Below are 27,034 nucleotides of genomic sequence, written 5' to 3'. Positions count from 1 at the left end.
GTGATGAATAAGGCAAGTTATTTCATTTGGGGGGGGGCCCTGAAACAAATTGAGGGCCCCCCGAATGAAACAAACCTTATTTGTTGCATTCGTTTAAAAAGAACTTAGGCCCGAGGCCGGGGCTTCATATAGAGCAGAGCCCAAAGCAAGGGCCGCAGCCTAGACCCAAGAGTAACTCTGGGGTATCGGTCTAGGCCAGGATCCAGGCCCGAAGCCAGGGCCTAGCCTGAAAGCTGTGTCCCAATGCCTGAGCCTCGTCTATTTTAGGTCAGGCTCAGAGCAGCGATGATGGCATCCTTTTCTTCTTTCTTTGAAAACTGATGTCCGCTGGGATTTCACCGGAATTAATTAACTCTGGCACATTCACCACAGCAAACAGTGCCATTTTGATGTATGGCATTGCCTGAGTCCAGTTCGAACCACCAGTGTCCTCCAGCCTAGGCCAAGCTTTGACCTTGCATAGGCTGAGGTTGTGGTGACCTGCCTACTTTAGCTTGGCTGGACTGGATGACATCACAAGGGCACCAAGGTAAAAGATGGTGATGATGCCAAAGGCAGGAACTTTTTGCTCATCTCTCTGCATGGTGGGTGCCTAAGTCTCACACTTTCCTTCCTGCTGAGTACTCCAGCCATCAACCTGACTCACCTTGCTGCTCTGCAGCCATGTTCCCCTCTAGCTTGGCTGGACTGGTAGTCCCTCCCACTGGATGACATCACGAGGGTGCCAAGGTAAAAGAGGGTGATGACACCAAAAGCATCTCTCGCCTCTTGCAAGCACTGAAGGGACGTGCAAAAGGAGCATTGCCCCTTTGCTTGATCCTGAAGGGCAATCCCGGGAGAATTTTGTGTATTTTTGGCATTTAAGGTTTGGGGGTAAAATGTCAAGTGTTATTGTTTTGTTAAAATTTACCATGGCAGTATTTCCCATTGGGAGGGATAACGGTTGGGGTACTATTTGTAAAAAGCAAAGTATTCCATGTCTTATAGGACAAGGGATAAATGTCTATCTAAATAACATGAAAAAGAATCAAATGATTTGCCAGCCGGAATTTCTTAAAGAGATTAAACTTCAGCAACATTTATTTTTAGTTTCTAGATTAGTTTTAACAGGGGTTTTGGTTTTTTGTTTTTTGTTTTTTTTATTGTCCGATTTCTTTCAAAGAAGATCTCTATTCTGAATGATTTAATTTCATGGCAGAAACCTATTGTGTTTGTATTACTGAAACCTGGTTGACTCTTCAATTATTAACCAGCTTGATGTGGAGTGATATGATGCTTTTTCAAACCTAGGTGTGGCAAAAATGAAGGGGGACTTATGATTCTTGGGGGAAAAAAAGTATTAGGGTTAAAGCTAGATGAGATTGTGATTGTTCAGCTTACGAATTGTTACTAGTTAAAGCAAAGTTTTTTTTAGCTTATGCTTATGTTATTGCCTACCAGAGCTTTTAATTTGAAACTTGTCCCCCTTGATTGAAGTGTTTTCTAATTTTAATTTTGATATTTATACTACTATTGTTTTAGAGGATTTTAACGTACAGGTTGATGTTGACCCATTAGCTCCCACAACTGAAATGCTGCTGCTAGATTGCATAGAAACACTGGGATAGAAGCAAATTATTGTGACCCCCTCAAGCCATAAAGCTGGGCATACTCTTGATTTAGTTTTCGCCTATAATTCTAAGATTGATTGGGATCCAGAAAAGATAGAGGTGATAACTGCCCTTTGGTCTGATCATAAATTGATCAAGACAAAGTATTTTCTTTACAGGGGGAAAGGATGCAGGCATGTAATAAGTGATAGTGCGTAGAGCCACTATGGATGTAGAACAACTTAGAAATCATATTCCATCCTCGCTAGAGCAGATAGATTACTTTTCAGTTGATATCTCTTTTGGGGAATGGGATCAAATTGTATTGTCCTTAGCTGATAGGCTAACGCCAGTTAGACCTATCACTATAAGAAAGCAGTTCCCAAGAAAGAAATTATAGTACTCTTAAAGCACTTAGGGAAGATTACAAAAAAAAAAAAAATCTTCACTAGCTTGAGAGAATATGGAGAAGAAATAAAACTTGGGCCAATTTAGAAAATTACAAACAGCATCTTGAGAAATATAGAAGTAATATTGAAACTGCGAAAAGGACTTTCTTTTTGAAGAAAATCCATGAAGTTAATTTTAACTGCAAACTTCTTTTTTCAACAGTAAAATTTTTGACATCAACAGGTAGAATGAAAATGTTAAGAGTAAAAGAGCTCAAATTTTATTCAGTAATGCTTTTGCAGTCATGTTTCTGAAGAGAACTGAAGTTATTTGCAATAGATTTTCCAAAGTTTTGTTTGATAATCTTCCCGATCAGTATTTGGACATGATTCCTCAATAGAATACTTTTGACATTATCTCTACATTGGAAGTACAACAAATAATGTCAAAATTGAATTTGTCTCACTGCCAATTAAACCCAATTCAGGTCAATTCTTTGAAATCAATTTGTACAGAAATTTCTAAGTATATTGCGAAACTAGTAAACCCCTCTTTAGGAGAGGAAATTTTACCAAACCAGTTAAAAAAAAAAAAAAAAAAAAAAAAAAAAAAAAACAAAAAAAACAAAAACAAACTATAGTGCGATCACTTTAAAAATAAATAAATAAAGATGACCCTTTAAATCTAATGGCTTATCTAATTTCCTCTTTACCTTTTATGGCTAAAGTAATAGAAAAGGTTGTGCAAAATAATTGGATGACTATTTGGAAGAAAATTTTGTTAAATTCCAATCAGTATAGTTTCAGAAGAGATCATAGTACTGAAACTTTGCTATTAACATTATCCGATACGATATCGAGGGCTTTTGATAGTGGACAAAGTTATTTGTTGGTACTTCTAGACATTTTGACTATTGATCCCTTTTTGTTATTATCTCGTCTGGCCAAATTGGGAATAACTGGTGTTTTAGGAAAACGGTTTTCATCTTTTCTATCGATCAGAGGTTTACAGGTGATTTTTGAAAATAAAACTTCTCGATGGATTAACTGTAAAACTGGTGTGCCTCAGGGATCATGTCTATCTGTAACTCTATTCAATGTTTACATTACTCCATTATGTAATCTTCTGGATAGTTTAGGATTAGAATTTAAGATATATGCAGATCACATTCAATTTTGTTTTCCAATTAAAGATTTGTTGTCTCTACCTTTAAGTGAATTAAAGAGTTATTTACGGACAAATATTTATGGACAATTTAAAACCTGTCTGTTTAACAATCGATTGGTACTTAATGTTAAATCAGAAATTTTGATATTATTTAGGGGGAATTTAATCAACAATCTGATGGTCTTTTCATTTGATGGAGTAGAAATTCAACTGTCCATAGTTGTGCGAGATCTAGGGATTCAAATGGACTTTAAGTTGTCCCTGAAAGAACATATAAAGAAGATAGTTTAAGGTAGATATTACAAACTGTACATATTGCACTGTTTAAAGCCGTATCTGGAAAGCGAAGACTTTCATTTAGTGTTGCAGATGTTAATTTTTGCGATATAGATTATTGTAACTCATTATTTTTAAGTTTACCTAAGAATTTAATTAGACCGCTACAATTACTCCAGAATTTGACTTCGAGGGTGTTATCTGGAGCTAGAAGATATGACCATATTACACCCGTTCTTTTGTACCACCATTGGCTGCCAGTAGGAATTTAGAATATTCTATAAAGTCCTCATAATAATGCATAAAACAGTATATTGTCCAAAGAGTACTTAGTTGTGGGCTAAAGTCCATTTATATACACCCTTAAGAGATATATGATCAGTGAATAAAAGATTATTGACAATTCCCTCTATGAAACAGGTACATTTAAAGGAAGCACGTGAGAGGGCCATCTCTGTGGCAGGTCCATCAATATGGAATTCCATGCCAGATGAGCTTCGCCTCTAAGAGGATCATAAAGCATTGAGAAGGCATTAAAGACCTGGCTCTTTGGAGACACATTCAATGGGTAGTATTGTGCTAGGTAGATTGAGAGAGGAATTTACAACACAACCATGAAAGATCTTCATAGAATTGAGTAAATAATCAAGATTATAGTAATAGGTTGACATTGATTATCTGCTATCTATTTTTAATGTGCATTACTGGATGTTTATTTTCATATTGTAATTTTAATAATGTTTTTTATTTGTACTGTTTTGTTCTGTTTTATGGGTAAAGTATTTATGTATGTGAGAAATGTAAACTGTTTAGATTTTTTTGATAAACGGTAAAGAATTAAATTAAAGTGAATTAAATAAATAAGCCTCCCCAGCAGATCCCCACCGGACCAGATAAGTAGGGGCCAGGGAGATCCCAGCCCTGGCCCCATTTTTCTTTTTTTGGTTTGTTTTTGGGGAGGTTTTTTTTTTTTTAATTCTTTTTTTTTTCCACACAAATGAAATGAATCAAACATTCCACAAACCGAAAATAGTGGGAAAAATGCCTCCTGAAAATGAACCAAAAATTTTTTTTTATCCCTGTACACCCCTAGCAAAATGTTTCATCCTCATACGTGGTCTCTAGATCAAACAGTGTCAGACAGATTGCTCGATCTCTGGGGTTGCCTGTTGATGACTTGTTTGTATCAGAGGACAACAGGAAAGTGGAAAGATGTGCTCCATTCTTCAAAGCAAGTTCAGGTCTGTTCCAGATGCTTTTCTGCTGAAATGGGATGCATATCTACTGTATGCTTTTCTGCTACTTCTGTTGGTTCTTGTACCTGTCTGGTTCTCTGTTAGCCCGCTGATCCTTCTGGGAGCTGATTCGACTTTAACGCAGAAGGAGGGTTGTCTATGTCATATGAACCTATTCTCTCTCAGCCTGACAGCTTGGATGGTGAGCATTCGCCAAGATCATTGTCATTATCCAAGGCAGTTGAGGATATTATAATCTCCACCAGGAAACCTTCAACAAGGAGAAATTACAGTTTTAAATGGAAAAGATGTTCATCTTAGTGCTGAGCAAGTTTCTTAAACCCATTTGCTTGCAAGCTAAAGGAGTTGCTTCAGTTCTTATTCTTCCTCTCCTTAGAGTCTCAGTATGTCATTGGTCAATGTGCATCTCAGTGCCATTGCAGCTTATGATGTTTATGTGGATGGCAAACCAATCTCCATACACCTTTTAGTGTTAAAGTTCATGAAAGTCTTATGCCATATGAGACCTGTGATTGCCAAGCCATCAGTGTCATGGGACTTCAGTGTCATATTAGCATAACTAGTGAAACCACTTTACAAACCATTAGTTGACTTCCTTAAAGTTCCTGGAAAAAAGTGGTATTCCTAGTTGCCATCATGTCAACTAGAAGAGTCGGTGAGCTTCAGATATTGGTTCCTTTTCAGTCCATAAGCAGGGCAGAATTAGCTATGACATGTTGGTGATATCATCTAGCCGCACCAAACAGACCTCTCTTTCTTGGCTAGTAGAGCTTTTGCGGGAATTCCTGCCTGGGCATTGCCTCGTCATTCTTCTCAGTCTTTTTTTCATCCAAGCACCAGCATGGATATGAATCTCTGTCTCTCTCTACATTCCTTCTTGTATTTTCTCTATCTAAAATTTGCCTTGCTGCTTCAGCAGCCCCCAAAATGGCCCTTTTCAGGGCTACTTTCTTAAAAAAAAAAAAAAAAAAAAAAAAAAGTAGAGGGAAGCTTTCTACCTCTCAACATCAGGAAAAAAAGCAGCCATAGTAAGTGGTTTTAAGGGCTGCATTTGCGACAGAAAGAAGATAGTTACAGATGGACATTTGCCTGGGTCCTGATCATGACCAAGCAAATTGTTATAACTACAGATAAATGTCCACACGTACACAGAGAGCAAGGGCCTATAAAATAGAGAAACTGCAGAAGGCTTGGATAAGTCCCAGTCAGTCCTCCTCCCAAATCACAGCTTTTTGTCTCACTGAGAAGGGGTTGAGCAGGAGCTCCTCCAAAATATCTCCCCCATCGGTAGAACAGGTTGAATCCTCGGATTTGAGTAGATAGCATGCGTCAAAGAAAAAGAGACACTGTTCCACAGAACTCTTGGAACACTTTGCACCAAGGAAGTATTGACGCTAAGAGTACACAATTGATACACAGCTGCACAGACAATGCATAAGTCATCTATGTATCATTCCTTGTCGCCTTTGTAGTTAGAAGCATCATGCATCAGGCTGCACCTAGGTTTGGTCAAACTGTCCTGCAATCTATTTTAAGATATAGAACCCAACTCCATCCCTCCCAGCACCCACTATTTATGGTTTCCAGGCTGCCCCTATATAAAAATAAAAAAGGGATAAATTAAGAAATGGCTGATTGCCACAAAAACATATTTGCCTTTTGGCAATATTTTGTGGTTGTATTTCCCCCTTTTTGTTTGGGGTAGTCTCTAGCTAGGGATTCCCCACAGGTGAGTACTTATCATCCTGCTTGTCCTTGGAGAAAGCAAGTGTTGTTTACCTTTAATAGATGGTCTCCAATGACTGCAGGATATAATTCCTCACAAAACCCATTGGCCTCATCTAGCAGTTGGTCCTTCATGTACTCTGTAATAGCTATCAAAGAACTGAGGTGATCCTGCAAATGCTCAATCAGGGATGCCAAAATCTTCTAGAAGCTTTTGTGCAAATCTTTCACACCGGCCTTTGTTGGATGACACTGGTAAGGACTTCTATCTTCTATCCTTGGAGAACATCTGTTACAGATAAACAGCTCTTGCTTTACTTTAGTTTTCTGTAAACAAGGACAAGATGCATGATTAATCAAGAATATCTGACATTAAATGAGACCGTAGCCTTTAATATCTGGGTCATTGGTTCAGTTGCATCTTTGATAGGTAGAGGCCAGAAGTTATTTGGCCTTTCTAAAAGTTGGTTTATGGGCCGAGTCCAGTTGTTATGAAAGCTATGTTTACAATTGGCCCCTAGATTGGCAGAGGGGATAGTCACCAAATGGGCATTGAGATGACGTTTGAACCAGGCTCTCAGCCTTGGAGTTAACTCATCCAGAACATTTTGAAGCATTTTCACCAGGCAGAGTGTGCTAACACTGCTGATACTGAAGCTGTTTTCTAAGTAAATAGGAAATTTCATTTTCCAGTGCTTTCAGTTCAGCTTTCTTCTCAAGAACTGAATTTGGTACAAAAATATTTAAATATCCCCAAACTTAGTGTACGTTGGCAGTGTTTCAGAAACTGCATTTATTTTGTCCTTGTCACCCGTCACACTGTGCAAGTATTCAAATAGCTGTTTTGAAGTTGTTTTTTAATAAATTGAGTTCTGCAAGAGTCAGATGTAAAAACAAAAAAAAACCAAACTACAGGTTTCTCTGAGAGCTGCTGACAAAAAATGGAGGGTCTTCACACAACACACTGCTTCTTGCCCAATCAAAGCAAATGTTAAAAAGCTTCTGCTAACACTCAGCTAAAGTAACTTGCTAATACAGTTTTTCTTTACAGCCACCGGATGGCATATAACACAGACGTATTGGTAAACAGAACAGCAGGTTTTGGTTGTATTTGTTGTGGGTGAACATGTAACCATTGTCTTCACGCAGGTTGAAAACACCATAAGATGGAGGACGCGGCGGGATGAAGAAGGAATTGACATTAGAGAAAGTAATGCACGCATAGTTAAATGGTCTGATGGAAGGTTAGTTGACACTTTCATAATTGTTGAAGGTGATTACAGCTATTCTTTTATTAATTAGCCAAAGTATCGAAAGAAGATTTGTGCCAGTGTAACTGTAATCCACGTTGAACAATGTGGAATCATGGAATATAAGGTGTTTTAAATAAATAAATAAATAAGCTCTTTGAGGTACATTTAGAAGAGACTAATGTTTCTTTTCCTACCGAGTGCCATGACAGCTTTGGTTTTAACAGCTTGAAATCAGAATTCCTGAAAATGTATTTATTTAGAAGTCCATATTCAGTCACTGTGCTAGTTAGCTGATTATATTCAGTGGCACGGTTGCGCTGCTGAGTATACCCGTCTATCTTAAAGTTAGCCGATTATGTATAACCTACAGCCCAACCAGAGTTAGCCATAGAACGCTTCCTGCCTACCCCCGGAACACCCCCATCTTATCCAGCTAAATTCTATGAACCTTCTCCTTTTTTTTTTGTTTTGCTTTTGTTTCGGGGGGGGGAGGTGGTTGACATTCATGAATTAAAGAAACATCTTTCCTCATTTATAGTCGGTGGACAACTAGCAGTCATTCTAGCTAGAATTTAGCCGTATAAGAGCTGAATGTGGCTGGGTAAGCCATTTAGATGGATAACTATTACGTTATCCATCTAAATGGCTTTTGATTATGGGCCTCTTATTTTATTTGAGCAATTTATAGTCAACAATTTGTAGACTCCACTGAAGATTATTTCCTCCTTGAGTACCTGGATATTGCATACTCCCTGTAGTGTTTTCTAAAATACAAATGGTGACATCCGTCCCTTTTCACTGGGTCATAAGTTTATTTGTGAGACAAAACATGGGTGTGCATTTTTCTGGCATTCAACAGATGATGATTACCGTGCAGTTCTAAAATGTTAAAGCGATGATCTGTCTTTGAGAATGCCACAAAGGCTCAAAAGTGAATATTTTTCATGTATTTTTTTTTTAACTTCCAATTATCAAGCCTTTTTTATTTTATCAATGTGTATATATAGTTTTTAAATGATAGGCTGATAATTTCTATTGTTTACATCCTTGCAGAAAGATCACATTAAGTTAAGACATTTTTTAACCATTCAGTATCACAATGACCCATGATCATTTGTCTTTGAAGCATGTCATTACATTTGGGCAATGAAGTCTTTGATGTATACAAGGCACCATTACAAGGGGACCACAACCATTTGTTCATCAGACAGGGAACTGGTCTTCAAGGTCAAGCTGTGTTCAAGACGAAGCTAACTTTCAGGTAAGCTACAGAGCCATTTATTAGTGTAAGGATTCTCCTACATTTTAGCATTCTGATTTAAGAAATTTGGCGACATGTAATGAAGTACATAGTTTACTGCAAGTTATCATTTGCCAATCTAACCACATTGTCGTGGTTTAATGTTTAATAAGTGTGTGAGTCATATTTTTTTTCTTTCAATCTGTCCTGTGTCATTTCATGGCACTTCATAATTAATTGAAAGCACATTTCAGGGTTTGTTTGGGTGAATTATTTCATAGCGTATATATGACCATTCTGCCTTTTTTTTTTTTGTTTTGCTTTTGTTTCTGGTGGGGGGTTTGACATTCGTGAATTAAAGAAACATCTTTCCTCATTTATAATCAGTGGACAACTAGCAGTCATTATGGAATAGCTGAAAGGATCCATTACAGAATGATGGACAGACATGTCCTCTGCATGTAGACACCATGTCCTTGAGTGGTCCCTACTTTAGGCCATAGCTGCACAACTGTCCCCCCCCCTGTGCCTCGGCTTGCTTTGCTGCCCTGCCAGTGCCTGGATGGATTGCAGTGCCCTTGACGCTGTGGACCTGGGTCATTCACAAAGGCAGGGGCATGCAAGTGTATGGCTGACTCAAGATGTGCCTTGTTATATTAGGGCTGCACCGACTGACCTGGATTCTTGCTTATGTCAGAACTGTAAGGAAGCCTAGGGAGAGTTGGGCTCCCCGGACTTTGCTAAGCCCAGATCCTCCCATTTAGAGGATGGGTTAGCAATAGCCTTAGCTGGAAGTACCCCAGATCTGAGCAATCCTGGGACTGGGTCATCCATGGGCAAGGGGAAATCCAGCAGCACCTACCCCCAGTACCTTCTGAGCTAGGCATGGACCCGGCTTCCTTCCTTCTCTTGGGTGGAATTTTTTCAAGGCCTTCAAGCTATCATACAGGCACAGTCTGCTACCTCACTTGCCCCTGTCCGGATAAAACCTCAGTTGGTAAACCCTCCCTTACCCAGTCTTATTGGCAGACCTCGAAGCAAGTCTTGCCTTAACAAGGGTATCCCTGGCAAGGACCCTGACAGCATGGACAAAGAGGAGGATACAGATTCCTTGGAAGATGGGGAAATTCCCCCTGGTTTAGAACCATAGATGAATTGCCGGTCCTGGTGTCCCAGACCCTGAAGATGCTGGGAGTCCCTGGGGTGGACTCTGACAGAACCAAAGAAGAATCCCATTCTGATTTTATTTATTTTATTTATTTTATTTATTTATTTATTCATTTTTTCTATACCGGTGTTGGTACATACCTTCACACCGGTTAGCAAAATTTCATAAATTGATAATAACATAAAAAGAGGATAAAATACAATATACTTCATAAAACAACAAAATCAATCATAAAAAGAAAACTAATCCAGATATAAGAATAAATCATAAAATGCTCACCTATAAAACCAAAGATTATAAAAACAAATAAAATAAAAATGATTCTAACTAGATCCCACTTGGAAAACTTGTATATATAACCAAGTTTTTAGCGTTTTCTTGAACTCTTTCAAGTTACTTTGCAACCTTAGTTCAATGGGAAGTGAATTCCAGTGCCCCTCGCCTATGAGGGGTTGACCCAGGGGCTCCCAGCACTTTTGCCCTTACAGAAACACAACATTTCAGAGGTCTCAGTCCTTTCAGAGCCAACAGCCCAAGAGAGGGGCAGGCTTGGGTTCAGGTTCATCCCAAACCCCCCAATGAAAATTTGCCAACCCACCCTTGGAACGAGGAGATAGGGGTAGACTGTCCCTCTTCTACCAATGGTGGGTCGAAATCACTTAGGACAAATGGGTCCTGGAGATCATGTGATAAAGATACGCGCTGGAATTTCGCAGCACTCTTCAGGACATATTCATAATGTCTCCTTGCCATTCCCAGCACAAGAAGCAGGCAGTGGAGACTACCCTGTTAAGGCTCCTCAGAATGAGGGCTATAATCCCAGTACCTGCACCCCAGGAAAATACGGGGCGTTGTTCCATTTATTTCATCATACCCAAGAAGGAAGGTTCCTTTCGCCCCATCCTGAACCTCAAAAAGTGTCAACCGACATCTGCAAGTGATTCATTTCTGCATGGAAACCCTATGCTCTGTGATAATGGCCATACAATTGGGAGTGTTCTTAACCTCCTTAGACCTGTCCAAGGCCTACCTGCATATTCCAAACTGTCAAGAACATCAACGTTTCCTATTTGCAGTACTGGGTCAACATTATCAGTTTCGGGTGCTGCCCTTTGGCCTAGCCACCACCCCAGAACATTTTCCAAGATTATGGTGGTTGTAGCGGCAGCGTTGAGAAGATGAAATCCTGGTGCACCCATACTTGGACGACTGGTTGATCTGGGCCAAGTCCATTAAAAAAGAGTCTCTGGATGACTAACAGGGTGACCTCCTTACTTCAGGAACTTGGCTGGGTCGTAAACCTGGACAAAAGGAGTCTCAAACCCTCTCAGTCCTTGGAATATCTGAGAGTCCAATTTGACACCAAGCAGGGCAAGGTCTTCCTTCCAACTACATGGATAAGGAAGTTGATGTCCCAAGTGCGTCGGTTGATGAGCACGATACACCCGATAGCGTGAAGCTATCTTCAAGTTCTCGGTTTAATGGCGGCAACCCTGGAAGTAGTGCCATGGGCAAGGGCACACATGTGACCTCTCCAATGCTCCCTGCTGTTATGTTGCAACCCGCAGCCTCAAGACTATTTGATTTCCCTCCACTTACCGATGGAAGCATGCTCTCGGCTACACTGGTGGCTGCAGGTGTACCCCTGTCCCCTCCGAACTGGCTGGTCCTCACGACAGATGCTAGCCTCTGGGGTTGGGGAGCTCACTGTCAGGAACTGACGGGTCAGGGACGTTGGACCAAGGAAAAGGCCCTCTGGAACATAAACCACCTGGAGGCCCGGGCAGTCAGATTGGTGTGTCATCAATTCAGCCACATACTCCAGGGTCAAGTGGTCCATGTAATGTCAGACAACGCAATGACAGTAGCCTCCATCAGTTGCCAAGGAGGAACCAAGAGTCAGCAGGTGTCACATGAGATAGACCTCCTTATGGAATGGGCAGAAATACATCTACAGATGGTCTCAGCCTCCCACATCACAGGAAAAGACAACGTCAGAGCAGACTTTCTAACTAACTAACTAAGGAGAGTATGGATCCAGGAGAGTGGGCATTGTCGGCCAAAGCCTTTCAGCTGGCAGTAGATCGCTGTGGTCTCCCGTCCATCGACCTGGCCACATCTCACAACACAAAGGTTCCCTGATTCTTCAGTCGCTGAAGAGATCAGTGGTCCCTGGGGATCGACGCTCTCATTCAGACCTGACCGGAAGAGGAGTTGGTATACACCTTCCCTCCATGGCCCCTGCTAGGCAGGGTCATTCACAGAATAGAGCACCACAGAGAATTAGTCCTACTAGTAGCTCTAGATTGGCCCAGGCATCCGGGTATGCGGACATGTGGGGGCTCTTGGGGGAGAGGACCCCCCCGTGCCTCCCACCGCATAGAGACCTGCTACAGCCGAGCGGTGATGTGGTCCTCCTTGCACACCTTCTCCAGGTTCTATCGCCTGGATGTTTAGGCCCGAGAGGACGCAGCCTTTGTAAGGGCGGTGTTAACAGGACTGTGGGCAACCTCCCTACCCACAGCTGCCCAAGAACGGTGCCAAGGATTCACCCGTGGAGTGAATATAGATTCCAAGAGATTATGGGTAAACAGTCATCCAGGCCACAGATCAGGGCATCTATAATCTTACTGGGTTCAGTGTTTGTTTGGTTGTGTACAGTTTTGGTTATCCGTTTTTAATCAAGTTTTTTCAATAGTATGTCTACAGTGGCTTTTTAAGAGAATACTGAAGGGCTGAGGTCACTGCAGGGTTGCATCTAGGATGACATGAGTTTTGAAATCTGACTGACAGGGGAGAAAGTCTTCAAGCATATCCAGCATAGCTCTCTGCTTCAACGGCAGGGGAGTAGGTCTGACACTTCAAGCATTTCCAGCATAGCTCTCTGTTTCAACGGCAGGGGAGAAAGTCGTCAAGCATATCCAGCATAGCTCTCTGCTTCAATGGCAGGGGAGGAAGTCTTCAAGCATATCCAGCATAGCTCTCTGCTTCAATAGCAGGGGAGAAAGTCTGACACTTCAAGCATTTCCAGCATAGCTCTCTGCTTCAATGGCAGGGGAGGAAGTCTTCAAGCATATCCAGCATAGCTCTCTGCTTCAATAGCAGGGGAGAAAGTCTGACACTTCAAGCATTTCCAGCATAGCTCTCTGCTTCAACAGCAGGGGAGAAAGACTGACACTTCAAGCATTTCCAGCATAGCTCTCTGCTTCAACGGCAGGGGGAATGAAGAAAAGCGGATCTATATACAGACAACCAACAAAGATTGAATTACATAGTCGGGGTAAACAAGCATGGGTGTAGCTTGCTTATTGCGGCGGTTACTACCCCTAACTAATTAAGCTAGTTATTTCATTTAGATGCAGCTCCAACACTGCTCTCTACATTTAATGGTGGGGGTGGAAGGGTAATAGAACCAAAAGGTTACTAAGAGCCAAGAGAAACATAAGTGTGAAACTTGCTGGGCAGACTGGATGGGCCGTTTGGTCTTCTTCTGCCGTCATTTCTATGTTTCTATGACTCTGTCTCCTTCTACTGGCAGGGAGCATAACCCCATTGTTTCTGAGTCCATCTGTCTACACTAAGGAAAATTAAATTATCAGGTAAGTAATTTCTCTATTAGGTTGGCAAGACTGTAAAATGTATAAGCTGGGGAATTGTTTGACAGGCCGATGCAATAAGATGTGCGCAAAAAATGGGTGCTTGTATTGAACGCCCATTTTCCTAATGCACACGAACCAATATTCTGAGAGAGAAATTGAAGGGGTGTACAAAAAGGGCAGGCTAAGGAGAAATGTTCTTTTCTGGTGCTCAAAAGTATATTGCATCAGGCACATGAATGTCTAAATTGTGCATTCCTAGCAAAAGCACATCACTTACACGAAGTTACAGAAATCTTCAATTGTGTTGTTTACCAAAATGAAAGGAATAATCCCTGTTTTTTTTTTAAGGTGTCTTTTGCTAAGCAACAGGCTCCGCTTCTCTACTTTATCCGTTTTTTTTTAATTTTTTTTGTTCCTACCCCAAATAAATAAATCTTATACTAATCTCTCTAAACAACCCTACCTTACAGGTGGGACATTTTTCGCAACACAGAGGTCCAAATTTTTAATGTTTCTCATGAACAAGCAAACTTTTATTTCAACTCCAGAGCTGGAGTTAATTTTCCATCGTAAAAAAATGTGCGTTGGGTGCCCAGCCTTTGGGCGTACTTTCCTGCATCGGGTGGTAATAGATTATGCCATTTCCTTAGAATTTACATGCATTGGGCTCTGTCACTATGCATTTGTTAGGGTGTGTGTTTTGGACGTGCTAATCTCCTTACTGCATCGAACACTATTACGTGCCCAAAATGCGCTCCCAACCGCGAATAAATCTGTGCATTAGACTAGGTGCACTTTATTGCATCAGCCTGTGAGTATTTTCCTAATTTAACATTTTATACTTTATATAAAAGTGTTAGAATGTTGCCACTGTGGGGCAGTGCTCCACTGTGATGAACAGGCTGGCAGTGGAGCATTCTCACATTACTGTAGCAGTGTTGGAGCCTACTTGCTATTTTGTTCTGAGATTTTGATTTTGTAGCCTGAGACTACATCAGAAATGCTCTTTTCTCACCTTTATAATCATTCATCCTTTTCCATCCTCAGTACATACACATGTTGGGTTTCATAGTATAAACAACAGATGCCTTTTTTGTTGAAATTGTAGCTTATTTTTCAGAAAGATGGCCTGCATGTAAGGAAATGAATTGTCTGTATTTGACAGGCCTCACTCTACAGACAGTGCCACACATAGGAAGATGACCCTATCTCTGGCAGACAGATGTTCGAAAACGCAGAAAATCCGAATTTTGCCAATGGCTGGCAGAGACCCAGAATCCCAGCGCACAGAAATGATTAAGGTAATGGCAGCTGATGAGGTTCTTATTTTCCCTTTTATAAGAACATAAGAAACTGCCATGCTGGGTCAGACCAAGGGTCCTTCAAGCCCAGCATCCTGTTTCCAACACAGGCCAAAACCAGGCCACAAGAACCTGGCAGTTACCCAAACACTAAGAAGAACCCATGGTACTGATGCAATTAATAGCAGTGGCTATTCCCTAAGTATAATTGATTAATAGCCATTAATGGACTTCTCCTCCAAGAATTTATCCAAACCTCTTTTGAACCCAGCTACACTAACTGCACTAACCACATCCTCTGGCAACAAATTCCAGAGCTTTATTGTGCATTGAGTGAAAAATAATTTTCTCCGATTAGTCTTAAATGTGCTACTTGCTAACTTCATGGAATGCCCCCTAGTCCTTCTATTATTCGAAAGTGTAAATAACAGAGTCACATCTACTCGTTCAAGACCTCTCATGATCTTAAAGACCTCTATCATATCCCCCTCAGCCGTCTCTTCTCCAAGCTGAACAGTCCTAATCTCTTCAGCCTTTCCTCATAGGGGAGCTGTTCCATCCCCTTTATCATTTTGGTTGCCCTTCTCTGTACCTTTTCCATCGCAACTATATCTTTTTTGAGATGCGGCAACCAGAATTGTACACAGTATTCAAGGTGCGGTCTCACCATGGAGCGATACAGAGGCATTATGACATTTTTAATTTGGAGCCTAAAAACCCTTCCCTGCCCATGTCTTGTCCTACTTCCTCTCGCTCTTAGAAAGAAGAAGAAAGGCTGAGAGCATCAATCCGCAGAGAGTCTCAGCAGCGTCGCATGAGGAGAAGCAGCATCAGCGCGGACTGAGTGCAAACTACCTGGAACCCGATCGTTATGATGAGGAGGAGGAAGGCGAGGAAGCCATCAGCCTGGCAGCTATTAAGAACAGATACAAAGGAGGCACAAGAGGTACTGTTTAAGAGCTATCATTACTTAACCAGTTATAGCCATCCAAGGTTTAGAGTAATATGGGCAGTTTTCAAAGGCATTTCCCCGGACAATTAGATGGAATTCCTATGTACCTGGGTAAAATGGCCTGATTGAAAAATTTTCTACAAATGCAGCTAAGCATATGCGATACGATGAGTATTTTTAGCTGTGGGGAAAAAGATGTTCCTGTGGAGGTGTTTAGGTTCAATTTTCAAAAGCCAATATAACAAGAGGGAATAATCCGCACCACACAGTTATGAATAGAAAACCAATTAGTAGTGCAGCAGTCACAACTGAAGAGCCATTCTATTCCAAATGTCAAAAGTGGTCGCAGAAATGTTCACAGATGTCATGAAAGTGTCAGAGTCCCCCGACAGGCACATGTTTTGCAGACATGCTACAGCAGGAGGGATGGATTTAATGCTTGTGTCAATGAAACACTTGTACATAGATCTGTATACAGTGTCAGGAGTTTTATTGACGTAAGCAGTAAATCCGTCCTGATTGATGCAGCATGTCCGCGAAACATGTACGTGTCGGGGGACGCAGCCACTTTCATGTCACCTGTGAACATCAGTGTTTCAAGGATTTGAATAAACCATTTCTTGATATTCGAAACAATTGCTGCCTGATTTCTGCAATCACTTTGGACTTTTCAAATAGAATGGTTTTTCAGTTGTGACTGCTGCACTACTAATTTGCTTTCAATTTTCAAAAGGGCATGTGCTATTTTGTCACCCGCACACAAAGCAAGAGCAAAGTACACAGATTCTTAGCATTTCGAAACTGCTTGTTTTAAAAAAGAAACAATATAGTTGTTTCTCTTTAAACATTTGTATAAAGCTCACACATAGAAAGCACCCGCATAGTTTGTAACTATGCTGCTATTTGAAAATTTCCCCCTCTAAATTTTGGGATTTTAACTGGGTTCTGCAACAAAACCTAGTTACCTGTAATTGTCACTGTGTAACATGCACTAGGCCCACTGTATACATCTCTTAAACTCTGTGTATGAACCGTACCAGGAGTTTCAACTTATTTGATGTCCATAAAAAAAAAAATCACATCTCTCAGTAATAGTGAGTTCTCTGGCTGCCATGGACAACATTTTAGCTAATTCACATTCCCTGTACGTACCCGGATCAGTGCAGACTGTGGGTTGAGCCTCCTTTCCAGCAGGTGGAGACAGATTAAAACTGAAAGGATATCCTATATGAGGACAGAACCTATCCTGTAACCCTTCAGTATTCGTCTGTCTCCAGCAGGTGTAGCAGTTCACCCTTCGGTCTCCTGCTCTAGGCTAGTCAGCCTTTTCTTTTCTTCATGGATCAAGCAAGTACTTATTCCTTAGGGATCTAGTGTGATCTTTTTCCTGTAAAAAAAAAAACCCAACTCTGACAGGGAGTTTTAGTTTTTCTTTGGTGCAGGAGACGGTCCCGTCTCTTGGCTCTTGCCGGACTCAGGGGGGCTTTGCCCCTTGTGCACTGCATAGCCTGAGTCTGTGGGCGCTTCCAGGTGTGGGGACCGAGTCTGGTGGTCCAGGTCTCGTCTCCCCCTCCTCTGGCTGCCGAAGGAGCTTAGTTCCCCACTGCTGTGCTCAGTCTGTATAAAAAAACAAACAAAAAAACAAAAAACCAGTTAAAAGTATTCAAAGTGCTTTTTAACTTACCTTACAGCAATAGACCCATTTTGTTTTTCATTTTGGTCTTCAGAGGGCTTCAACCGGCAGCCAGAAAGGCAGGAGTCAGCAGGATTCCCCCCTGCTTCACTCCGGGCCTGCAAGCTGCCAATCAAACTTTTTTTTCTGCAGTTTTTTTTCTTCAGAGCAGCTCTCCCTATGCCGCGTCAGGCTGCCTGCCTCTCCTGTGGACAGCCCTCGTCACGATTTTCGCGAGAGAGCCTCTGTTCTGCTTGCCTGCCGGGTGGGGAAGGTCCCTCCTTGGCAGGGCAGGCAAATTTAGTCCGGGGATCGAGTCCCCACAGCATGGCCAGGCCTATTTTCAGCGGCTCCCTTTTCGGAGCTGCCTGGGGGTGGGGGGCCAATTTTTCAGTCTCTCCCCGATTTGAGCCCCGCGGGCCCCCAGGATGAATTCCCTGACCCCTCCTCCCCCACCCGGGAAATCTAGGGCCCGTTTTTCAACGGAATTTGTCCTCCTCCTGCATAAATCCTATTTAGCCAGCCTGCAGGAGGAGGAGGAAGGTCCCCCCCTTGACCCCCTCCCGGCAAAAAAAAAAAAATCCCCGCGCCGTTGACTTTTGGCCCAGCTGCGGAGCCCCCGGGGCCTGTTTGGATGCAGGTGGTCCCGAGGGTGCGCCCCGGTGGACCCGGTACTCCCGGATCCTGACGCCTCCCTTGATGCAGAGGGTACCCTTCCTTCCCTGGAGGGGGATGACCCCAGGGTCCTACGGATGTTCTGCAGGGAGGAGCTGGAACCCCTCATCCCTTTTGTCCTCCAGGAATTGGGGTTGGAGGGGCTCCCCGCGGACACCCTTACGGCCTCTTTGCCCAAAGATATGGACGCGGTCCTGGCAGGACTCAGGGCTCCGGCTACCGCCTTCCCTTTTCATCCCATGCACAAGCTGTTGCCAATGGGAGGCTCCCAAAGCGGGCCTCCGGGTGGCGCGGGCCATGGATAAGCTCTACCCCCTCCTGGAGGAGTGTTTGGAAATTTCAAAAAATCCCTCAGTGGATTCCTCTGTCTCTGCAGTCACCAAACATACCACCATCACTGTGGAGGGATTGACGGCCCTGAAAGACGCCCAGGACTTCAAACTCGAGGCACATATGAAGCGCATTTTTGATATCTTGGCGCTGGGGGTTCGTGTGACTTTTTGCAGCAGTCTCATGCCATGGGCAGGTCTCAGGTGGGTTCAACAGTTACTCTGCAACCAGGACCTCCTGTCAGCAGAGGCAGAACAGGCTGAGCGTCTCGAAGCCGTAGTCACTTATGGGGCTGATGCGCTCTATGACCTCATTCGCGTTCAGTCTAGGGCGATGACCTCGGTGGTCTCCGCCAGACGACTCCTCTGGCTGCGCAAGTGGTCGGCCGATCCATCCTCCAAGGCCCGGCTGGGCACGTTGCCTTTCAAAGGTAAGCTCCTTTTTGGTGTGACCTCAAGAAGCTTATGGACTCCTTGGGGGATAATAAGGTCCATAAGCTCCCGAAGGACCATCCGAGGCCATCCCGCTCCTTTTACACCCTCTCGTCCTCGCTTCCGGGGTCAGAAACGGTATACCCCACGCGGCCGGAGTGGCTCCTCGAGGGGTTCTTCTTCTTGCTCTCAGTCTTGGTCACAGCCCTTTCGTGGGCGTCGTCCCTTTCGCAAGGGCCAGCCCACGCGCTCCACCCCCAAGCAGGCCACCCAATGAAGTTCACTTGGCTCATTCCTCAGTCCCCTTCCTCAGCAGCCGCCTCTCCCTGTTTTTCGAGGAATGGGTCAAGATCACATTGGACCAGGGGGTCCTTGACATTATCAGAGACAGGTACGCCTTCGAAATTGTTCGCGACCTACCGGATCTTTTTCTTTTTTCCCCATGCGGGTGGTCCAAGCGGGAAGCGGTGGAGCAAACCCTCACCAGGCTCCTGAGTTTGGGCGCAGTGGTCCCAGTTCCGGAGAAGGAGCTTGGCGCAGGCCAGTATTCTATTTACTTCGTCGTCCCCAAGAAGGACGGGTCTTTTCGTCCGATCTTAGACCTCAAAAGAGTCAACTGGGCCGTCAAGATCCCGCATTTCCGAATGGAAACCCTGCGAGCGGTTATCGCGGCGGTTCGCCCTGGAGAGTTCCTCGCCTCGCTCGAACTGACAGAGGCGTATTTCATATTCTGATTCACTGCGATTACCAGAAGTATCTTTGCTTCCATGTCCTCATTCGGGATTTCCAGTTTCAGGTGCTCCCTTTCGGCCTCGAGGCCGCGCCTCGCACCTTCACCAAGGTCATGGTGGTGGTGGCGGTGGCTCTCCACAGAGAAGGAATTCTTGTTCACCCCTACCTGGACGACTGGCTCGTGCGGGCCAAGTCGGAGGCTCTTTGTCGGCAGGCGGTGGATTGTGTGTTGGCTCTCCTCGCGTCTCTCGGGTGGATAGTGAATTTCTCCAAGAGCAACCTTCAGCCCTCCCAGGAGTTAGAGTTCCTGGGAGCCCACTTCGACACCCGGGTGGGCAAGGTCTTCTTGCCGCGTGCAAGGGCTCTCAAGTTGATCGACCAGATTCAGAATCTGATCTCGCTACTTCTTCCGACGGCCTGGGACTACCTACAGATCCTGGGATCCATGGCATCCACCATCGACCTAGTCCCCTGGGCTTTTGCTCATATGCGACCGTTACAGAAAGCTTTGCTATCCCGTTGGCAGCCGGTGTCGGAACAGTTTCACATAGTCCTCCCATTCTTGGACTCTACAGTCGCCGACTTGCAGTGGTGGCTTTCCCTTTTTCATCTCCTACAGGGAATGCCTCTCCAAGCCCCACAGTGGATGATAGTAACCACGGATGCCAGTCTCTCGGGCTGGGGTGCGGTCTGTCTTTCCCAGTCCACCCAGGGGATCTGGTCGACAGCTCAGTCTCGCTGGCACATCAATCGATTGGAGACTCGAGCGGTGCTCTTGGCCCTTCAGGAGTTTCTCCCCCTCATCCGTGGCAAAGCGGTGAGGGTTCTTTCCAACAACACCACCATGGCTTACATCAATTGTCAAGGGGGCACCCGCAGTCTGCTGGTGGCCCTAGAAACCAGCTGTCTCTTCGCCTGGGCCGAGTGACATCTGCAGTGCCTGGCGGCCTTCCACATTGTGGGCAAGGAGAATGTTCAGGCCGATTTTTCTCAGTCGTCAGTCACTCGATCCGGGGGAGTGGAAACTCTCGGCTGCGGCCATGGATCTGATCGTCGACAGGTGGGGTCCCCCCCACCTGGACCTCATGGCGACCCTCCACAATGCCAAGGCAAATCAGTTCTTCAGCCACTGGAGGGAGCACAGCTCGGAGGGCGTGGATGCTCTAGCTCTCCCCTGGCCAGCGGACTTCCTTCTGTACGTGTTCCATCCCCCCCCCCCCCCCCCCGTGGCCCTTAGTGGGGATAGTTCTCAGAAGAATAGAACTCCATCGGGGACCCATGGTTCTGGTAGCACCCGAGTGGCCACGCAGGCCGTGGTTCGCGGATCTTGACAACCTGGTGAAGGACGGACTTCTGCGGCTAGGCCACCTTCCTCGGCTTCTCCGGCAGGGACCCGTATTTTTCGACCAGGCCGATCGCTTCTGTCTAGCGGCCTGGCTTTTGAACGGCGACGCATGAGGCGTAAGGGCTACAAGGAAGAGGTCATCTCCACCTTGCTGCGGGCCCGAAAGCAGTCGACTTCTCTGGCTTACGTGCGTATCTGGAAGGTTTTTTAATCTGTTTGTGTGGAGTCGGGTGTCTCAGCGCGCTCTGCCCCGGTCTCGTTGGTCCTTTTCTCCAGACAGGGCTTTCCAAGGAGCTTTCTTTTAGTTCTCTGTGCGTACAAGTCTCAGCTCTTGGCTCTCTCCTGGGTCGGGTAGAAGGCCACTCCTTAGCGGGACACCCGGACGTGATTCGGTTCTTGAAGGGCAAGCACCTACGTCCACCTTCCCGGTCCACTTACCCGTCGGGGTCCTCCGGGCCCTCTGTGCAGCTCCGTTCGAACCTCTCCGTCGCGCTACGTTAAAGGATCTTATGCTCAAGACTGTCTTCCTCGTCTCTATCTCCTCCATTCACCGGATCTCCAAGATCCAAGCGCTGTCCTGTCGGGAACCCTTTTTGCATTTTTCCGATTCCGGGGTAATCCCTCAAGACGGTCCCTTCCTTCTTACCAAAGGTTGTTTCTAACTTCCATGTCAACCAGTCGATGGATCTCCCTGCGTTTTCCCCAGAGGAGATTGCAGGTACGGCTGGGGGCGATCTCTGTAAGCTAGATGTCAAATGAGTTCTACTTCGCTATCTCCAGGTCACCAATGACTTACGGGTCTCAGATCATCTTTTTGTCCTTTGGAGTGGGCCCAATCGGGGCAAGCCGGCTTCTAAGACCACTATTGCGTGGTGGTTGAAGGAAGTGATCTCCTCGGCCTATCTTTGCCAAGGTCGAGCGGTTCCCGAGGGCCTTAAGGCTCACTCATTGTGCTCTCAAGCTACTTCCTGGGCGGAGAGTCAATTGGTCTCTCTGCAGGAGATTTGCAGGGCTGCCACTTGGACATCCTTGCATACTTTTGCTTGACACTACCGTCTGGATGTGCAAGCTCCGGTTTTTGGTTCTTTTGGGCGGCAAGTGCTTCGAGCGGGACTGTCAAGGTCCCACCCTGTCTAGGGAAGCTTTGGTACATCCCATGGTCTGGACTGATCCAGGTACGTACAGGGAAAGGAAAATTAGTTATTACCTGTTAATTTTCGTTCCTGTAGTACCACGGATCAATCCAGACGCCCTTCCCTTTCTATCATTCTGTCCGCTCGAAGATCATTATGCTATGTATTTCCTCATTGGAGGCACCGGAAGCATCCATGTGATGATTGTGGGCATTCATGCAAGACTGTCCATACATGGAGTTCATTCATTTATTCCCTGATGTTCCTTGTTCAATATTTTCAGAGTTCTCTTGTGGTTTGCTCGAGTTCTTCTGTTACTTGCTTGTTCCATGGTGTTTATCTTCTCTGTTTTGACAATGGTTATACTGATGGGCTACAGGGTAGGCTCTGTCCTCATATAGGATACCCTTTCAGTTTTGGTCTGTCTCCACCTGCTGGAAAGGAGGCTCAACCCATGGTCTGGACTGATCCGTGGTACTACAGGAACAAAAATTAACAGGTAAGAACTAATTTTCCTGTAGTTAGGGAAGAATAAAACACACATCAGATATTAAATATAAACTACAAATCAAAGCTACATATCAAAAACTAGCAAAACAGCAACCAAACATGACAAAGAAACGTATCTAAAAAAAAAATGGCATTCTAAAATAGTGTAAATTAAATTCAAATTGAGCATAAAACAATATGAATACAATTCATGATCTTTCACAATATCATGACAAACAGAACAGAGGCCCTCACTGTTACAATGATGGACATGAGTCTCCACTTTTCAGCTCTGTTCTTAGCTTCACTGTTGAACGAAACATTGGAAATGCTGTGCAGACAGCTGCTTGGAGCCCCTCATATTGATGAACGCTCCCAACATACAGTGGCACCCCAGAAGTTATTAAAATTCATCATCCTCATAACCAAAGGAAAGTGCTATCTTCTTTTTTTTTTTTAAAGGTACAGTTGCCATTTGAAATAATGCCACATGGAGGAGCTCTAAGACAGAGAATGCCATTGCCACGTGACACCAGGATCACATTTTGTTTTGTTGGTGCTGAAGTATAGGGCTTCCCATATCGGTCCTGGGGACCTCACAGCCAGGCCAATTTTCAGGATATCCACAATGACTAAGCGTGAGAAAGTATATGCAAATTTATCTCATGTAAAATCATCATGGATATCCTGAAAACCCAACTAATTGTGGGGTCCCCAGGACAGCTTTGGGGAAACCCTGCAAGTCTAGAGACCAATGATTTCATCCTTGAACCTACAGACATCTGAAACATTTAAACATTTAGCCTTTAGTATTAGTAGTTGCTGTATAGTGCTTTTGTCCAAGGTAAGGCTTTTTTTTTTTTTTTTGTTATAAGGCCTGCATACATTTAACATGAGGAAGAGTTATTTTTTTTAGATATTTTCTACAATAACCTGCAGTTTAGTTCTGATAGGTGGAAGAAGTATTGCTAACTTTTGTGAAAAGTGCCATGCCCACAGAGAAGTCTTGTTTTAATATCTCATTCATAGGGCAGTATGATGATGGCAAAGCTAAACTGGAAATATCTTGTAATTCAGAGTGCTTAGTGATGCTGTCTGTTTATGCAGCCTTACTTCTTTTACAGATGACCGAGCTAGAATCTATTCTTCGGACAGTGATGAAGGCTCCGATGAAGACAAAACACAGAGATTACTCAAAGCAAAGAAACTCAACAGTGATGAGGAGGTGAGCTGAGAGCAGTCTTTTAAGATGTTTATATTTCTCTGAGGACAGTTTTCAAATATATATGGATTGTTGCAAAGTCTGCAGGAATTTTTCCCCCATGGGCTTTGCACCACTTCAAGAGAGAAAGTACCCATATATTTTCCCTTTGAAAATTTCCTCAGGGAAAAAGTAGATGCAGAGATTTGCACCAGCTCTTTCTGCAGATTCTTTTTCTTGGAAACACAATGGGCCAAGTCATGAAAATGTAAACTACCGTATTTTTCGCTCCATAAGACGCACCTAAGATTCAGAGGGGGAAAATTAAAAAAAAATAAAAAAAAATAGTGTGCTAAACCGGCTCTGTTCCCGGGCATCTGTGTGTCTTATGGAGCAAATTAGGGGAGTGCATAAAATTTTTTTTTTTGTCCCCATTTCGTTTTCTGGGGAGGGCCATTTTGGTCCACTCCCCAGATCAGAAAACTTTTATCGTTCTCTTTCTGTGGGAACCCCCATCCCAACCCTTTAAATTTAATTAACTACAACGCCCCACCCTCCTGACCCCCCCAAAACCTGCCAAAAGTCCCTGGTGGTCCAGCAGGGGTCCTGCACTTGGGCCGTCGGCCTTTGTGACATAGTAAGGGCAAAGGGCCGTCGGCGCCATTTTGATTACTGGCAGCCGACGGCCCAAGTGCAGGAGATTGCTCCCAGACCCCTGCTGGACCACCAGGGACTTTTGGCAGATTTTGGGGGGATCAGGAGGGTGGAGGGTTGTAGTTAGTTTTTTATTTTTATGTTCGCTCCATAAGACGCACAGACATTTTCCCCCCACTTTTGGGGGGAAAAAAGTGCGTCTTATGGAGCGAAAAATGCGGTACCTATGGCACCGTCTTCCGAGCCTCTGATCCCACCTGCTTTTCCCACAGGTAAAAGTAGGCACGTTGCAGAGTCCTACCTACATACTTTTTTTCCTGCAGTCAGGGTAGGCACATTTCAGCCTGTCTGCTTACCTGGGTAAATAGCTTTTGAAAATTTCTCACATGGGGGTAATTTTAGAATTTCCCCATAAATTACATGACAGATATGGTATAAGTTTACACCAGTTTTCAAAAGGAAAGTGTGCATGTACCTTCCCTTTTGAAAATGATCCCACCGAAATGACCCGCATGCAACTACACATGCTGAATTCTGTGCAGAAATGTTTTGGTAGATTTTACATGCATACTCGTGAAAATGCTAACATATGTGCTTAAGTGAAAACCTCGTGAATAGCTCCGCCTAGCTGGGGTAAAACGTACACACGAACATGCACATCATGCGTGCATTTTTGTAAGTGGCTGTTTCTACTTTGGATAGCCCAGTTGGGCAATGGAGGTGGTTGATAATTCATTTTAAATAAATTTTAAAAAAACAAAAACCCACTGTTTTTACCCACAGAAGTCCCCTTCTGTGATGATGAATTTCTGCACCTGTATACACACTTTTTATTACAGAGACTCCTTGTAATAAGTCATTGCAATGGAATGTACAACTGACAGAAATGAATACCAGCAGCCAAAGGAAGCTAATGTCCGCCCCCCTCCCCCCACTGTGGAAATCATCCAGAGTTTCCTAATCCATGCTGACGTACAGTGTAATGTGTAAAGAAGAGATCTGTACCCAGGAAATTGAGCAGATAAGATTTGAAAGCCACACATAGGCAGTACAGAGGACTCCATTGGCAGAGACTTATCTCCACATGGACTCTCTCATTACATTGGAATTCTAGCCATACATGAGCATAGCTTTTGTTTTTAACTGTTAAGGTTACCAGTTATAAGGAAGTGACCCTATATTCACTCATTTATTTTTGTTATCGCAAAGCTGAGCTCATTTCAGCATTATCATCACTTTCAGATGGACTTCGGTTCCTTGTTGTTTTTTTTTTCAATCCCGTACTTGAACTCTGAAAATAATCACTTGAAATGATTGCATTCAACAGTAGCGCAGTAGAATAAGCCATTTCCCTGTTTCTCATGCAGTTCTTAATTCCAGTCTGTCTTCGTGTTTCTTGCCACGGCAGAGTGTGAAACTACCTTCATTCTTGGGGCAGTCTTGTGCTTGATTTTGGGGCCAAAAAAAAATTGTCTGGAAGTATCTTGCTCACGCAGTGGCAGGGTGGAACAGTGATTTGTACAAAATGTCCCTTGCATTCCCCAGCTGTAGGATAGGAATAGAGGACTGTTTATAAATGTTCTGAAATTTCGGCGAGGGCTGTTTCTGGAGCATCTTGCTCTTAAATGTGCCATAATGCCGATGGGTTTACCTGTGTGCATTAGGGGGTGTGCACTGAGCACGTTTTCATTTCATTTTGGTTTTTGTTGGTTTATTTAAAATGAGAAGTGTCTTGGCCCATCCCTTTGCCTCTGATCCTGCCATCAAGAAAAGCCACTCTGGGCCTGCTCACAACAGGCTCTAGACCCCTTACTCCCAGCGGCTTAGCACATCCATGGGTCCATGGGTACAGCTGTACAACAGATGGCCGGCCTGTGCCATTTTAAAATAAGGACCCACTGAGACAGGAGTGACGGGGTTCACTACTACTCCTTGAGCCCACAGATGAGGAAAGTGGCTGGGACGGGAGGATCTGTGGGGAGTTTGGGTGACTGTAGGCAAGCCCCAAAGCCGAAGGGATGGGACAGTTGCAAATCCAGTGCAGTTTCTTTTCACATGGGCTGCAGCTGATGCTTTTTGAAAGCAAAATGAAAGTGAACAGAATTTCATTTGTGTTTCTTTTGTTTTGTTTTTAAAATGAAAAGAACTGGGAAATTTAGTTTCAAATGAAAGCACATCTCTAGTGTATACCTCAAAGTCAGGGCTTGCTGTTTAGAGCGAGAGGCATAGCGGCAGCCACTAGTACTGTGGAATCTAGCAAGGTTATCTACAGCCACATAACACAAAAGTGGGAGAGAAGTCTCAGTGTCTTCCAGCCGAGATCCTGTCATCCTTTGCTTTGCTCTGTAAACGTGTGAGCTGGGAAGGAGTCTTGAAAGGATGTCTTGCATGGAGTAATAAATTATTTTTCTTACTTGTAGAGGACAGAAGGCTTGTTTGGAGTGATGGCTTTTCAG

At 44.0% G+C, this 27,034-nt stretch overlaps 1 protein-coding gene across 1 annotated transcript in view; it reads left to right on the top strand.

Moving 5' to 3' along the window:
* The window catches only part of LEO1 (LEO1 homolog, Paf1/RNA polymerase II complex component), a 75,048-nt gene that overhangs the window by 43,430 nt on the left and 4,584 nt on the right, over positions 1-27,034 (top strand). Inside the window, 6 exon segments of the mRNA XM_029574862.1 lie at positions 7,553-7,647; positions 8,783-8,917; positions 14,829-14,964; positions 15,725-15,779; positions 15,782-15,910; positions 23,848-23,948. Of these exon segments, the coding sequence (XP_029430722.1) occupies positions 7,553-7,647; positions 8,783-8,917; positions 14,829-14,964; positions 15,725-15,779; positions 15,782-15,910; positions 23,848-23,948 (651 nt within the window).

The sequence above is a fragment of the Rhinatrema bivittatum genome, chromosome 13 (genome assembly GCF_901001135.1).
Source record: "Rhinatrema bivittatum chromosome 13, aRhiBiv1.1, whole genome shotgun sequence".
In the NCBI taxonomy this organism is placed as follows: domain Eukaryota; kingdom Metazoa; phylum Chordata; class Amphibia; order Gymnophiona; family Rhinatrematidae; genus Rhinatrema; species Rhinatrema bivittatum.
The sequence above is the reverse complement of the archived record's forward strand: the minus strand, read 5'-3'. Positions and strand labels throughout refer to the sequence as shown.